The sequence below is a fragment of the Gracilinanus agilis genome, chromosome 5, assembly GCF_016433145.1.
Source record: "Gracilinanus agilis isolate LMUSP501 chromosome 5, AgileGrace, whole genome shotgun sequence".
Lineage (NCBI taxonomy): Eukaryota > Metazoa > Chordata > Mammalia > Didelphimorphia > Didelphidae > Gracilinanus > Gracilinanus agilis.
The window spans coordinates 298,506,156-298,523,337 of record NC_058134.1 but is presented as its reverse complement, the minus strand read 5'-3'; the positions used below and the strand labels follow the sequence as shown (position 1 = coordinate 298,523,337).

Here is a 17,182-nt window from a genome sequence, read left to right as displayed (position 1 = left end):
CAAAGGGAGGAGAGATCTGTGTTACCTCAACAGTAATACCCTCCCCTACAATCATGCTATATAATATCATGGTATTTCTTGGTAATTATAAAAAATTTGCTCATTACCTTTCAAAACTCTGGGACCTCACTTCTCAACAAAACTTTGGAGGTCCAGCCCAGTGTCTACCTTTACAATAAGATGATAGAAAATTCAGGTGTATATTGACATTGTTAGGAGGATTTGGTATTTTGTCCTATTATTTTTCTACTTTTTCATCTTCTGCAACTGATTTTCATGTATACGGTTGAGTATCTTCATCTTGGTCAGTTTGCTTACACTCAGATTCCTGCATACTCTTCTAACCTTCTGGCACTGGATAAAGGTCATTCTAAACATTCCTTTAAATATGAGTGGACTTTCCACTTCGCTACGGCTTCTTTTATGTCTTCTTATTGGATTTCCTAGTGAGGATGTCAACGTGGATGGATGAAATTTTCCAAGAATGTTTGGAGTCTTTGGTTATTAGACTTAATAATTTGGTTAAGTCATGATGTAGCTGAGATGGATAATCTGACGACTTATAATTCTGAGCAGCCTATGGTCCCTTTTCTTATTTTGCACCATCCCTGAAGAAGCTAATAGGGTCTTGATAAAAACTACAAACCCTCAACTAGAAAAGAGAGTTTGTACGCACAAATTTCTCTGGTTTCCTAAGTTGAAAAAGCAGAAGTGACCACGACTGGGTCTATATCCCAAAGACATAAAAAAGTGTGTGGGAGGGGCAGCTGGGTAGCTCAGTGGAGTGAGAGTCAGGCCTAGAGACAGAAGGTCCTAGGTTCAAACCCGGCCTCAGCCACTTCCAAGCTGTGTGACCCTGGGCAAGTCACTTGACCCCCATTGCCCACCCTTACCAATCTTCCACCTATGAGATAATACACCGAAGTACAAGGGTTAAAAAAAAAACCAAAAAAAAAAAAAAAGTGTGTGGGGGGAGACCTTATTGTATGAAAATATTTATAGTTCTTTTTGTGAAAGCAAAGAATTGGACATTGAGAGGATGCCTATCAATTGAAGAATGGCTGAACAAGTTGTAATATACGATTGTGATCGATTGTGCTTAAAGAAATGACAAGCAGGACAATTTCAGAAAAATTTGGAAAGACTTACATGAACTAATGCAACATGAAGTGAGGGAAACCAGAATAATGTTGTATACAGTGATAGCAATATTTTTTGCTGAACAACGGCGAGTGGCCTAGTTATTATTCTCAGCAATGGGGATCCAAGTAAAATCCCAGAAACTCTTGATGAAAAATGTCATTTGCCCTCAGAGAAAGAACTAATGGAGTCTGAATGTAGATCGAAATCTATTCTATTTCACTTCTTGTTTTCTGTTTGAGATCACTTCCACAAAATGACTAATATTGGAAAATGTTTTACGTGATTGAACATATAAAATGTTATCAAATTGCTTATGACCTCAAGGAGGGAGGGTTGGAAGGAGGGAGAAAACTTAGAACTCAAACATTTAAAAAATGAATGTTAAAAACTGTTTTTACATGCAATTGAGGGAAAATAAAATATTTTTTAAAAAGAAAAAAAAAGTAAATAATTCAGTTCTCTGTTCTTTCCTTTTCCTATCTTTATAGGATTGCCATAATCAACCTCTGGTTTCCCTCCCATCTTAGCTCACTGTACTCTGATGATTTTCTATTTGTACAAAATTGCTTTGGCCTCCTGGGCTTTTTTTTTGTTTGTTTGTTTGTTTTTGTTTTTTTCTTTTAAACCCTTAACTTCTGTGTTCATAGGTGGAAGAGTGGTAAGGTAGGCAATGGGGGTCAATTGACTTGCCCAGGGTCACACAGCTAGGAAGTGTCTGAGGCCAGATTTGAACCTAGGACCTCCCATCTCTAGGCCTGACTCTCAATCCACTGAGCTACCCAGCTGCCCCCACTCCTGGGCTTTTATAAAGCACATTCTTCAAATTTGAACCGAGCTAGTACACTGCACAATTTGAGGACCGCTCAGAGAATGCCCCCGTCTGGACAGCCCTATAGCCAATAGCTTTTCTCAGGTGTTTCTCTCTCACTTGCTTTCACCCTCCTTCCATCCTTTGCCATTTAATTGGTTATTCAGTAGGTATATTGAGAACAGACCTGAGCAAAGAACTCCGGCATCTTCCTTGTGCCTGCACTCATGCTGACCCCAGGCACTGGACGGACACTGCCACACCTCGGATTCATTCCCAGAGCAGTTCATATCATCCAGCCAAATAGGGCCGGTTCCAGCTCCGAAGTAAGCAGAGACAGTGGCATTGAAGGCCACCCCACAACCGAGCTGCCTGCACACCACCCGAGCATCATTTAGGTCCCAAGAGTCATCACAGATAGTGCCCCAGACGCCCTCGTGGTAGACCTCGACTCTTCCAGCACAGCGATCTCCCCCATTCACCAGGCGGATCTGCCTCAGCTCTACGGGGAGAAAGAACTGTCAATAAGTCATCCAATCAGACCTTCATGGTGGGGTGACCTTTCACAAGGCATTAGCATTTGTGCTGATAAAAGGAGGGGAAAAGCCCGCCTTACAGGAGGTTCTTCTGTGTGAGGGCCGGCATCGGGCTCCTTTTAGGAGAATTCCCATTGAGGGCAGCCGGAGACTACAAAGGGGCAGGGGATGAGTGCGAGCAGCCCAGGCGGGGGCCAGCTTGGGAAAAGGCACGGAGCGGGCGAAGAGAAGCGAGAAGTGGAACACAGGGAGGGGAGGGCAAGCCGACGTGCTCATATTCTATCCCAGAGCCCTTTGGGAGCCGCGCGGGCTCTCTGACCAGGGAAGTGAAATGGTGCCGTCTGGGCTTTAAGAGGATGGTTTGGGGATGTGCCGGAGAGGGGGCAGGGTGGGGACCTGTGGTGGCGCGAGGCTGGCGTCCCAGTCAAAGTGGAAAGAAGAGGCGAGCAAATGGAGAGCCTGAAGATTCCACCAGAGTCTGGATCTGCAGGGATGGGGCAGGGCGTGGGAGAGGACTGAGGAGAGGACGAGCTTGAGGATCAGAGCTAAGGTGTGGATGAACTGACAAAGACTGAAAAGACTTTCCTGGGGTTCCTTGAAGTTCTCACCTGAGCAGGGAGGTGGCTGGGCACCGTGGCATTGGACTTGTACACCCCGCTGGTTTCCTGCAAACACAAATTTGCTCAATTCCTCCAGCATGAAGGGAAGGGAAGGCAGCTAGATCAGGGGCATGTGTGTACATGTGTACATGTGTGCCTGTGTGTGAGTAGGGCTAGATGGGGTGGCTGGATGAGGTCTAGAAAGAGGCTCGGTCCCAGGACGCAAGTCCTCGTCCTCTGGGGCTTCCGCGTTTGTACACTGACCTAGGCGGGGAAGCCAAATGACAAGCTGACCCAAGTTCTACAGAACTCCTTGACCACAGTCTTCTCCTCTTTGCCTGCTCTCAGACTTTCCCTCTGTCCAAGGGCCCTAAATAGAACTCTCTTCTCTTACCTGAGCAGTTGACAAAAGCGATATTTGTGGGAGAACAAAGTGAGGCTCCCAAGGCAGTCATTGGACAAGTCTCCAGATGGGGCTCAGTCCCTGCGCAATGAAATACGTGCCCCCAGACAGGGCCTCTTGCTTCTCTAAAATGCACCCCTGTAGAGACTGAGACAGCAACTCCACAGTTAAGCTGGTTGCAGAGAACGTTGGCATTGGCCAGATCCCAGTGGGAGCCACAGAGGCTTCCCCAGACCCCTTGGAGCCGGATCTCAACTCGCCCGTCACAGCTGGAGCTGCCATCCGCCAGCCGGAAGTCTGTGTACCCTAGGGAGGAGAGAGAACCTTAGAGAAGAGCCCACACGCCTGAAAGCGCAGGGTAGAGCCAGGGGATTCCTTTGCTGACTCTTACTTGAGCAGATCAGGCCAATGGTCATGTCAGCGTTGCACTTCCGGTTGTGAATGGGCACCGTGGGGCACAGTGCGATATGAGGCTCATCGCCTTTACACCGCAGCTCCTCGCTCAGGATCTGGCCATCTCCTTCTCCTTTTCCGAAGTGAACACCTTCCAGGATGGAGACTGGGCTGCCGCACTGCAGCTCCTGGCACAACACACTGGCCATCTGCAGAGGAAAGTCAGAACTGCAGACAGAGACCCAGCTGCCTTGGTGCTTCACTTCCACTCTTCCTGAGCAGGGAAAGTCCCCTCCACTTAGTCGAGGCTGCAAGTGGCCTGGGAGATAAGAAATCCCCAGTAAAGACCTCAGTTCCTTTTATACTTTGTTTGCTGGCTTCCCACCTAAGCCAGTGAATAAGCCAGGAAGTCCTCTCCCCACTCCTCTCTAGACCATTCTAGCTGCCCTACCCTGGTACAATGCGTCTGAGAGCCAGAGGATGCTGGCCATTCTATGTACATCTATTGAACGCCTGATGCATTCGAGGCATTGTGGAGAACACGTGATGTGGGACCTTAAGGTGCTGACACCAACTGTACCTAAGAGACAGCTTCGAGCATGGGAAATCTCTTAGAATGGAAGAATAGATAGAAAAATATTCTAATTGTCTATTTCCAAGGGGGTAAATTATGAATTACTTTTCCCTTTTTCAAAGGTCCTAGACTATACTTTAATTGTAACCGGTATCATAATAATGATTGTCAGCTTTGGTTTGCATATGCTATCTAACTTGACTCTGTGCGGAGGAGACACCATCGCTGGTGTTTTATAGATGAGGACACTGAGGCTGGGGAGTGATTGACTTGTGGGCATCACAGAGCTGTGCTCTCCAAGGTTAGGCTATGAACACGGCTCTCCCCACTCCAAAGCCACCCAGTGATCTTCGAGGGGGTCCATCCATCAACTTCTAGTTGCCACGGCAATTAGTAGGATTAGATATTTGGGGACTAAGCCAAGTTCTTGGTCCAAAATGGGACTTATTGGCTGCCCTGCCTCACTGGGAAGTGATCAGTGAATCTTTTTTTTTTTTTTTTAATTTTAAATCCTTTAACTTTCTGTGTATTGACTTATAGGTGGAAGATTGGTAAGGGTAGGCAATGGGGGTCAAGTGACTTGCCCAGGGTCACACAGCTGGGAAGTGTCTGAGGCCGGATTTGAACCCAGGACCTCCTGTCTCTAGGCCTGGCTCTCAATCCACTGAGCTACCCAGCTGCCCCCGATCAGTGAATCTTTGTTTGGCGTGATGGCCAGCACATGTGGCTCATCTGTCTTCTTCCTCTTATCCTTTGGTGACAGCTGATTTACACATTTATCATTTTATATACACCCTGGTCATAACAATAATCATGATAATGGACATTTAATTAGCATTTGAAGTTGGATGAGTCATCTAAATGTAGGTGCTCTCACTGGAGCCTTAGAACAATCCTAAGCAAATGAATGGTACTACAGAAGTAACATGACTATAGTTCCATCTGCCCATCTCTTGTCATTTTTCCTTCGTTTTCAAAGAGGACTCGTCACATCACAGACTGATGTCTTGGCCCAAGTGTGAATTGGATTTGAGTGAGCCAGAGATGCACAAGGTCATCGGCCGCATCCCTCTTCAGAGTCATTGAAGACAAAAGTCAAGACAACTGATGATGGCTGAGGATGCAGCGGATAACTTCGGCTTCTTCAATGTCTGACTAAGCTTACAACGCCTGCTTTAGCCGTCTTCATGGATATTTGATTAAATTGTTCTCATCTACCCATTCTGATGGGGGAAGTCTTCACAGACATGGCGGAGTAGGCATCCCCCTCCAACTCACTAATGGCTGCTGAGACAGTTTTACTGGAGTGTGGCCCCTGGGCATTCTATATTGGAGCCCCAGAGGAGAACTGGGGTATATGGAGTGTTCAAGGAGGACTAGTACTTTTGGTGTGAGTGCTGCAGGGCCCTTTTCAGGACTGTTCATCCACCTTTTATGTCTACCTTTCACCTACCTCTCACCTGTGACTCACTCACTCTATCTCTCTATCTACCTATCTATCATCTCCCTATTTCTCTGTCTGGTTTTGAGACATCCTCTACCCAGATAGCTTTCATACTTCTTTGTTTTTCTACATTCTCTTATTTTGTGCTAACTTAACTAAACGCTTTATCTATGCACCCACCAGGCTATACAGATACAACAAATAAACAAAGACGTGCCATTGCTAAGAGTCAAGAGTTTTGTGAATATACTGCAAATAGGTCTGTTTGATGTCAACTTAAGCAAGTGGACCTTTAGAGACTAGACATACCTCCGAGACAAGGGATGATCACTTCTTCCTCTACTGAGAATCCAAGAAGAGTGTATAGCAAAGAGAATCAAGTTACTCCAGCCTTGAACTGAAGGGTGCGGGAGCCCTGGGTTGCATATGGCTGAGCCATATCAGGGTCTTATAGTCTGAGGTCCAGGGTTACTTCAGTATTCCTTTTTTAGCATCTCAGTTAAATGAACCAATCCTTGTGTTTACTGTGTCAAGAAGTTTCTGTCTCCCAAACCTGAAAGAACCTGGACCAGTCCCCTGGACCAATCTTAATCTGCTCGCAATGGTTCCTCTGCCTCATTGATGAAATTATTCTAAGACTCAGAACCATGGAGGTGGGAAAATTGTTCTGTGGTCATCAGCTCAATGTAGCTCCTCAAGTACTTATCAAGCACACGAGCCCCTGTCTTTCCTCTGACTTGCTAGACACTGTTGACAGGAATTCTAAAGATCTTCATGAGTCATAGAGTTGGTCCAAATGTTCAATGAAATGCATGAAATGGAACCAGCCCTATCCACCTGTTATTGGCACTTATGGAGTGGACTTTGAAACATACCTGAAAGAGCTGCATTAGAAGCACAGACCCCAGAAAACACAGAACATCCTTGTGGAAGATCTCGACATCACAGCTGGGACCCAACATGCCTGTATCACTGACAATGGGTATGGAATTCTGGGAATGTGAGGGTGGTGTTGCGAAGTCCCTACCAGAAGTCTTGATACTTCTCTCTTGGGGGTCCCTTCCTATAAATCTGTGCACCTGGGTACCCCCAGCCTCCCTTTCTGGGGAATGGGGATATGAGGGATAATCTATTCCTCTGGGTGAGGCAAAGACTGAAGCATGAACAGAGTAATGTCATGTCTTGACAATGTAATGTTTGAGAAACCCAAAGATCCCACCTTTTGGGAAAAGAATTCACAATTTGACAAAAACTGCTGGGAAAACTAGAAAACAATATGGCAAAAATTAGGTTTAGACCAATATCTCACACCCTATACCAAGATTCGTTCAAAATAGATATATGACTTAAGCATAGAGAATGATGTAAGCAAATTAGGTGAATGTAGAATAGTTTACCTGTCAGACCAATAGAGAAGGGAAAAATTTAGGACCAAACAAGAGAGAGAGAACATTACAAAATCTAAAACGAATAATTCTGATTATGTTAAATTAAAAGGGGGTTGTATAAACAAAAGCAATGCAACCAAGATTAGAAGGAAAGCAAGAAACCGAGAAAAAAAATTTATAGCAAATTTCTGATTGGTGCTAAATCCTGCTCATTGCAAAAACTTTCCAAATATTAAAATAGTGCAAACACAGCTCCTTCATTCTCATTCTAACGCAGGTAAGAGAGGGAAGAAAAGGCCTGCTTGGCACAGATGGCCTTGCCCTGGGAAGAAGAGACTGGGGTTTGCAATTTGAGCCCAATTTGGTCCCAGAGACCTAAGACTGTGTGGTCCTGGGACCAGGAACCCAGAGATGGGATATTTACTATTCAAGAAGGAGCCGATGGACAGGCAATTCTCAAAGAAGGGTCTTGAGCTATGTTCCCCCTAGCAAAGGACCCTTGTCTCTGTGCCCCCAACCTGAAGAATCTCCAGGGTTTCCTTTACTCTTATACTCCCAGGATCCTTGTTAGGAAACATGGAAACACACACACACATCGCTTTTACTAAATGACTTCCTCCAGGGCCCCAAAAGCTCACAGCCTGGCTATGTTCATGTAAGATCTGGGGCTCAGGCTAGTTCTGTGCTGGAGGCATCAAGCAAAGTGTCACTATGGATCAGGGACTGAAGAACAGGGTACAAGACTGGCAGAAAGAAGGCCCAGAGCAGAGTCAGAATTTCTCAGAATCAGGATCATTGGGATAGGCTGCGATCCTGGGAGGAAACCTGCCCCAGTAGGCAGCGGGGTCTAGCCTTAGGACTCAGATTCCTACCATGGGGGTGATCTCTGGGGTTGAGACTCACCTGAACAGACGACAGCAGCTTTTTCCTCTTCATGACAGGCACTCTTTCCCCATTCCCAATTCCCACAATCCCAGAAAGATTTCTCTTTTCCAAAGCATTTGATTCCTTTGATCCAGATATGCTCAGAGATGTCTCCAAAAGTGTGCTCCACGGGGATGTTGACGGCCACTCCACAGCCCAGCTGCCTGCACACCACAGTGGCCTCTTCCATCGACCAGTCTCCTCGGCACACGACTCCGGACTCCTCACGGACTCTTACCTCCACTATCCCAGCACACTGGCTGCTTCCCCCAAAAAGCCTCAGCTCCAGGTCAGAGGAGTCTGCAAAAGAGTCAGGAACTTCAGTCGTAGGCAAACCAGGAGACAGGATTGGATTTCTACTGGGCCTAAGAATCATTTTGGGTGAGCCTATGCAGATCGGATAATTTTTAATATAGAGCCCAGTCACCGTCCTTGACTTTCCTAAAGCACGCGACACTCTACACTCTTTCTCTGTACACCACAAAGGCAAAGGGGGCTCCAGTGCATCTTCCCTCCCTTCGTATCAGTGACTCCATCCTTTAAAATAGCTTCCCTGTCAATGTAACCTTAACCCCACTCTTACGTTTTGCGTTTTTGCCCATTGCTAGTTTCCTTGCTTTGCTAATCATTGAGCAATAATAGAGAAGGTCTTACTCTCCTAGCCTAAGATCAATGATTAGTAAGTTCTCTCCATTTTTCTGTTTCCTATATATGTACTATATTCCTATGTAATGCATGTAATATATTCCTGTATATTGTACTAGCAGCTACTCCAGAGGGCAGTTTACTACTTTTCTCCTTAATGTATGAGGGGAAAACCTGAGTAGATGGCTGGTTTCTATTAATATCATTCATGTGCCTCCACTGGGAGCTTTTAGTAATGAGTATTTACTAATGTGGTACAGTAAGATCAATAGGTTTCCCCAAAAGCCTGTGACACACTCTCCAAAAATGCATAAAGTGCAGGAGAAATTGGACTCGAGTAAGAAAGCAATTAGAACAGAAGGGTAGCCCTTCTTCCCCATCATGTAGTTTTTATGAAATTTCCTTTAGATATCACCTTATAAAATATTTGGGAATCTATCTACTAAGACAAACACAGGAATTATATGAAAACGGCTACAAACATTTTTCACATAAATAAAACCAGATCTAAACAATTGGAAAAACATTAATTTCTCATGGGTAGGATGAGCTAATATAATAAAAATGACCATCCTTCCTAAATTAATTTACTTATTTAGTGCCATACCTGTCAAACTATCAAAAAAAACTATTTTATAGAGCTAGAAAAAAATTAATAAAATTCATCTGGAAGAACAAAAGATCAAGAATATCAAGAGAACTAATGGAAAAAAAGTGTGAAGGATGGTGGCCTAGCAGTGCCAGATCTTAAACTGTACTATAAAGCAGTGATCATCAAAATAATCTGGTACTGGCTAAGAGATAGAAGGGAGGACCAGTGGAATTGACTAGGAATAGTTTGAGGAAATGACTTCAGCAAAGTAATGTTTGAAAAACCCAAAGATCCCACCTTTTGGGGAAAAAATTCACTATTTGACAAAAACTGCTGGGAAAACTAGAAAACAGTATGGCAAAAATTAGGTTTATATACGTATACCAAGATACGTTCAAAATAGATATATGACTTAAGCATAAAGAATGATGTAAGCAAATTAGGTGAATGTAGAATAGTTTACCTGTCAGATCAATAGAGAAGGGAAAAATTTAGGACCAAACAAGAGAGAGAGAACATTACAAAACCTAAAATGAATAATTCTGATTATGTTAAATTAAAAGGGGGTTGTATAAACAAAACCAATGCAACCAAGATTAGAAGGAAAGCAACAAACAGAAAAAAGTACGACAAATTTCTCTGACAAAGGTCTAATTTCTCAACTATATAAATAAGTCAAATTTATTAAAAAATCAATTTATTCCCCAATTGACAAAAGGTCAAGGGATATGAAAAGGCAGTTTTCAGATAAAGAAATCAAAATTATCAATATTCATATGAAGAAATATTCTAAATCACTCATGAGTAGAGAAATGCAAATCAAAACAACAATGCAAAACAAAACAGGGTGTAAGGTATCACCTTACACCTAGCAGATTGGCCAATGTGATAATAAAGGAAAATAATAAATGTTGGAGGGGACGTGGCAAAATTGGGATACCATTCTACAAGTCAATTTGGAATTATGTCCGAAGGGCTTTAAAATAATATATACCCTTTGATCCAGCAACATCAAGACTAGGTTTGTATCCCAAAAACAAAAAAAAATGAGGCTGAACCTGTTTGTACAAAAATATTTATAGCTGCACTTTTTGTGGTGGCAAAAAATTGGAAAGCAAAAGGATCTCTCTCAATTGGGGAATAGTTGAACAAATTGTGATATATGATAGTGATGGAATAATATCATGCTATAAGGAATAAATAATATTAATAAATAATAATAAAACTGGAAAGAACACAGTAACTGAAACATTGTGGGATGATTGAGGGACTTATGAGAAAATGCTATCCACATCTAGAGGAAAAACTGTAAAGTAAAAATGCAGGAGTAGAAATGCAAAAGAAAACATGATTTATCACTTGTTTATGTGGATATATGATTTGTGCTTTGGTTTTAAAAGATGACTCGATTACAAAAATGAATAATATGGAAATGGGTTTTGAGTGATAATATAGTAGAACTGCTTGTCAACTCTGGGAGAGGGTAAGGAAGAAGTGAGGGAGACAACATGAATTGCCATGGAAAAATGAAATAAATAGAATATTTTTTAAAAAGATAGAGCCTTCTTCTGGACTCCCGAGCTGCCTATCCTCAGCATGCCTTGCTTGTCTTCAATGTGTCCCTCAGTTCCTGGTGAATACAAATGCTAACATCGGCAGCCACGGCTGCTGAGGCCCGAGACAACTCCAGATCTTCTGACATTTTGAAGTTCACAAGGTCATTTCATGGTCATTTGGGAGATGGCACTTCCCTTGGGATCAACCCCACGTTCTACTACCTCGTTGCTGTGCTTTAATTGGGGAGGAATGAAGAGCTTTTAGCCACTAAATGAAATCAGATGAAGATTGGGATTTATTGAAATCCTTGGACATACCTCTTGGCCAACGTATATCAGAGAAGATTCCTCCAGAGCAGTGATGGGCAAACTTTTTAAAGAGGGGCCAAAGAAAGGAAATGCTCCTCTGTCAGTCTATCTCTAAGGCAACTCTGTCGAAGTTTCATTGTATTGTATCCTACTCATTGTATTCCTCAGATCAGGAATAATGTCAGGCAGCCGGATAGAACATCTCAGGGGGCCGATCTGGCCTGTGGGCTATAGTTTGCCCGTTGCTGCTCTAGAGCATTCTTACAACTGTACTGAGTCATGCCATAATTGTCTATATCCTTTGATGGTCTATTTTTTTGGAAATTATTTTAGTCATACAAATTTGAAATAGTTCTCTACATATCTTTGAAATCAGACATTTATCAGAGAAATTTGTTATGTTCTCAGCTGTTTCCCCTCTAATTTTAAGGACTTTACTTTCATTTGTACAAAACTCTCAATTTTTAAATGTCCAAAATTGTCCATTTAACCTTATTTTAACCTCTCTATTCATTGTTTGTTCATGAACTCATTATCTAGCCAGAGTCGGAAATATAATTTGTTACTTCCTTTAATCTGCTTATAAGATTATCTTTTATGCCTAAATCATGTATCTATTTGGAGTTTATCTTGGATTATATTGTGAGGAGATAGTTTCTATCTAATTTCTTCCAGATGGCTTTCCAGTTTTCTCAATAATTTTTTTGTCAAATATTAAGTCTTTATCTCAAAGTTTGTGTTTTTGCCAAAAAACATTTTTGTGGTGCATCATTGTTTCCAGGTTTGTCATGATAGACTCCCAGACATTCTATACATTTCCTGATTTTATTTACAATATGCAGGAATGCTAGTGATTTATTTTGTTTTGATGAATTCATTTTGAAAATTGCTCTTGGTTAATTCTTTAGGGTTTTCTAAGCAAATCATCATGTCATCTGTAAAATGCAATAATCTTGTGTTTTTCTTTACCTATACTTATTCCTTTAATTTCTTTTTTATTGTTCCATTGTTATAGCTAGTATTTTAGCACTATATTAAATGGTAGTGGTGATGATGGACATCCTTACTTTATTCATCATCTTACTGAAAAGGTTTTTAATTTTTATCCATTACATATATACTCTTGGTTTCAGAATGATGAAAGGAAAGATCTATTTAGTCCTATATCTTATAGTGTTTTAACAGAAGTAGGTGTTAGATCAAATAAAATTATTCAGTATGTATTGAAAAAATTGTGTGGTTTCATTTTATATGCTATTAACATGATTTTGTTATCTTTATGGCCTTCTAGAGAACCAACTCTATTTGGGGTACAAATTCAACCTAGTTATAATGTATAATCATTGTAAAATGTCATTGTATTTGCTAATATTTTCTTTAAGTTTTTTGCATAAATGCTCATTTTTTGTTTATTTTCTTTCTCTATTTTATATCTTTCTGGTTTAGATATCAATGTCATATTTATGTCATGAAGGGGATTTAAAAAATGTCTCTTGCTCCTATTTTTGCAATTTTAGAATGTGCCTAGCACTTAGTAAATTTCCTGGCACGTAGCAGGTAATTAATGAATGTTTATTGATTGATGGATAATATTGGAATTAATTTTTCCTTGAATGCTTGATAAAATTCATTTGTAAGTACATCATATCCTGGAGTTTCACTTTTTTCCCTCTTTTGTAATTAATTATAACTTATTCAAAGTCTTTTTTTAATATTTTATCTTATTGTTAATCTGAACACTTCGTATTTTGTTAAAATATCTATCATTTTACTCAGAGTTGTTAGTTTTGTTAGCATATAATATAAAAATAATTATTAATTTCCCTTATTTTCTCTTCAATTATAATGAATTTACTTTTTTATTTTTCACATGGATAATTTTATCTTCACCTCTTTTAAAAGATCAGATTACCTAAATATTTTAAAGGTGTTTTTTTTTTTAAAGCTTAACTCTTACTTTTACTTATCAGTTTTAAGCGGAGTTTTTTTGTTTGTTTTCAAATTAATTGCTTTTTTGGTTTTCAGGATTTCTACTTTGTTTTCATTTTTATTTGAAAATTTTAACTTTGGATTTGTTTTTCTCAGTTTTTAAACAATTGCATTTTGAATTCATTGATTTATTTATCCCTTTCACTGATAAAAACATTGGGAGTCATAAATTTTTCCATTCTAAGTGTTTATTATCTTGTCTCATCTTTGTTACTTTCTTTAATAAAACTTCTCATTTTTCTATATTATTTTCTTTGTCCTATATTTTTAGGATTAAATTATTAGTCTTCAATTTTTAAAAATATTTTCTTTAAAAGTCATTCATTAAAAATAATTTTAATTTCATTTTGGTAAGAAAATTATGTCTTTGCCATTTCTTCTCCCCATACACGGTCAGTTTTGGTAGACACCATGCACAGTTGAGAGTGTTTATATTTATTTCTAGTCCAATTTAGTAATTTAAAAAGGATGTGTATGTGTATCTCCTCTCTAAATTTTAAAAAGTTTATACAGACCTAGAACATCTTTCTTTTTTTATCCTTTGGTCTAAAGGAGCTACATTAAAGCCCTTTTACATTATATTTTTTATTATTTATTTCTTTTTGCAATTTGATTTACTTTTCCCTTAAGTACTTAGATATTATGTTGGCTAGTATGTGGGAATTAAGTATTTGTTATCTTCATCTCAATGAAGAATAATGTAGTTTCTCTGCTGTATTTTTTCAATCATGTCTATATTTGCTATAGCTTTATCTGTATTCATGATTGTTACCCTTGTTTTATTTATTTAGTTTTCAGTTTGACTGAAATGCAAGAAATTTTGCTGTAGCCTCGTTTTAACTCTAGCAGAACCTTTATATTTTAATATATATTTCTTGAAAGCAAAACATTGTTTAATTCTGTTTTCTAATCCATTCTTCTATCCCCTTCTTTGAAATGAGCAAGTTAATCCTATTCCTATTTATAGCTATGATTATTAAATTGTGTTCTGCTCTATATTGTCCTCTTTTAAATTTTTCTACTTTCCTTCCTTACAAAGAAGAAAAAAATAGTGAGTGAAGGAGTATGCCTAACATTTATGGTCTATAAATGAAATGGCCAGTTCCTACTCATCTTTTTGTCTTTCCCCACTCCAATGCTTTTATACTTTTTATTCCTTTCCTTTCCTTTTAATCCGTTCCATTCATATTCACCTCTCTGACAAACAGAGCTTGTTTTGCTTATGACAAAAACCCTCTGTCCTCCTCCCTTCTCCTTGGTCCCTTCTCTTTCTCTTCTGAGTTAATACACTTCTATACTTTAATTCTTATTGGTATGTGTGTATTATGTTCAGTCTTCCTTTGGTTCAGATGAAAGTGAATTTTATGGGATTTCTATTTCTCTCCCTCACTCAAGTTTCTTCCTCCATGTTTAAATATTCTACATTCCATGAACCTGTGTTCATGATAGTAATTTTCCCTTCCTCCTCATGTCTCCAGTCCCTGATCCTTCCCATTTTCTATCTTCATTTGAATAAAATTAAAATTTCCCAGAGGCTCTCTGTTATATTTTCTTTATGATCCTTAAAGATATTAGGGTTTTAAGAAGACATTTGTTCCTTATTCCCCTACTAACATAGAATTACAATCATTATCATACTGTGTCTCCTAGTTGAACAGACAGATATACCTTTTGATTTTTCTCATTGCTCCTATATTTTCATTTCAAAATGTCTAGCCAGTCTTCACCATTTCATTCAGAATGCTTGGAAATACTGTTTCTCATTAAAGATCTCTTTCTCCCCAAAGGATTATAGTCAGCTTTGCCAGATAGCTTATTCTTAGTTACAAGCCTTTATAATTTGCCTTTGGGAATATAGTATTTCAAGTTTTCCTCTCATTTTCATGACAGCAGAAGGAGAGTCAAGATGGAAAAGTAGAAAGAAGAAAAGCTGGTACTGCTTTGAGAATCCTCTCCAACCCAACTTAAAATAACTCCTCAAAATGAATAACTGAAAGTGATTGAACCAGCAAGGGGCCAGAGTGAATCAACTCTCCTATAGAAAACAACTTGGAAGGTAAATAAGGAAGGTCTATTATACTGGGGTGAGTGGGGAGCACAGTTGGCAACAAAGCCTCACCAAGGAGTACCAGTACAAGGCAAAAACAGGCCACCCACCTCTTACCTACTGATCGAGGTTCTGAACCTGGATCCAAACCACCTTCGACACCCTGAACCCCTGCCTAAGCCAACAGCAGAGGACACCTCTTTAAGTTTCAAACACTAGCACAAATCCAAAGTAAGGCCCCAAGCCCTAGTTCAAGGGAGTCTGCACTTCATCTGGTCTGTGTAAGCCTAGCTAGAGAAGACCCCAAGTCCCAGCATAATGTAGCTCATAGTGTTCTTAGACCTGCAAGCCATCACGAGTCTCTAGAGGAGACTGAATCAGCAGTGGGCAGAGGCTTTCAGAGTTCCTGGCCCATAGGCTGTCATACCACTTTAGAAGAACTAAAACTTGCAGAAATCTAGAACTAGAGCTGAGGGTAGAAGCAAGGAAAACTGTATCTTTTCTAACCTAAAAATAGAGCCCAATTTCAAGATAAAAGTAAAATTTAAAAAAAGGCCAACAAACTCAGCAAACAGTAGGAAAAAAGCACCCCTAACCATAGGAAAATATTATGGAGACAAAGGCAAGGAACAGAATCAGAAAGGAACAGTGAAAACAAAGCAGCCACATGTAAAACCTAAAAGAAAAATAGAAATTGGTCTCAGGTTCTGGAAGAGTTCAAAAAGAATTTCAAAAATCAAGTAAGAGAGGAAAAAATTAAGAGAAATAAAAGTAATACAAGAAGAAAATAACAGCTTAAAAAGCAGAATTAGCCAAATGGAGTAAGAGGCACAAAAAATCTAAAGAAGAAAAGACTTTCTTTTATGAAGTAGAATTGGCCAAATGGAAAAGGAAGTTCAAAAGCTGATGGAAGAAAATAATTTCTAAAAAAAAATAGAATTGGACAAATGGGATTTAATGACTTCATGAGAAAAAAATACGCATCAAGAAATAGTAAAGTTGGGGGCAGCTGGGTGACTCGGTGAACTGAGAGCCAGATCTAGAGAAGGGAGCTCCTAGGTTCAAATCTAGTCTCAGACTCTTCCTAGCTGTGTGATCCTAGGCAAGTCACTTAACCCCCATTGCCTAGCCCTTACCACTCTTCTGCCTTAAAATTAATACAGAACCAAAACAATTCTGATTCTAAGGTAGAAGATGAAGGTTTTAGAAAAAAGAAAGAAATAATAAAAATCCAAAAAAGAAAAAAATAGAAGAAAATATGAGATATCTCATTTTTTAAAAAGATTGACCTAGAAAATAAGTCCGGGAGAAACAACCTAAGAATTGTTGGACTACTTGAAAGTCGTAAAAAAAACCCTAGACATCATATTATATGATATCATTAAAAAAACTGCTCTCATATTCTTAAACAAGAGGGTAAAACAGAAATTGAAATAATCCACTGATCATCTCCTACAATTAATCCCCAAATGACAACTCCCAGGAATATTGTAGCCAAATTCAAGAGCTCCCAGGTCAAGGAGAAAATTCTGCAAATAGTCAGAAAGAAACAATTCAAATATCATAGAGCCATAGTCATGATTACATGGGACTTAGCAGCTTCTACATTAAGGGATTAGAAGCCTTAGAATATGATATTCCAAAAGGCAAAAGAACTAGGTTTAAAACCAAGAATCAACTACCCAACAAAATCAAGTATATTCTTTCTGGGGCAGAAATGGTCATTTAATAAAATAGATTTCCAAGAATTCCTGATGAAAATACCAGATTGAAAAAGAAAATTTGATTTCCAAATATATGACTCAAGAGAAGTATAAAAAGGTAAAAAAGAA

The 17,182-nt window shown here is 39.6% G+C and overlaps 1 protein-coding gene across 1 annotated transcript in view; it reads right to left on the bottom strand.

Annotated features, from left to right (window-relative positions):
- CD163 (CD163 molecule) overlaps positions 1-17,182 on the bottom strand; it is a 66,625-nt gene that overhangs the window by 20,633 nt on the left and 28,810 nt on the right. Inside the window, exons 6-11 of the mRNA XM_044679273.1 lie at positions 8,192-8,512; positions 3,881-4,201; positions 3,481-3,795; positions 3,096-3,152; positions 2,807-2,971; positions 2,139-2,453 (exon numbers count right to left, since the gene is read on the bottom strand). Coding sequence (XP_044535208.1) covers positions 2,139-2,453; positions 2,807-2,971; positions 3,096-3,152; positions 3,481-3,795; positions 3,881-4,201; positions 8,192-8,512 — 1,494 coding nt within the window. The remainder of the gene's footprint in view (positions 1-2,138; positions 2,454-2,806; positions 2,972-3,095; positions 3,153-3,480; positions 3,796-3,880; positions 4,202-8,191; positions 8,513-17,182) is intronic.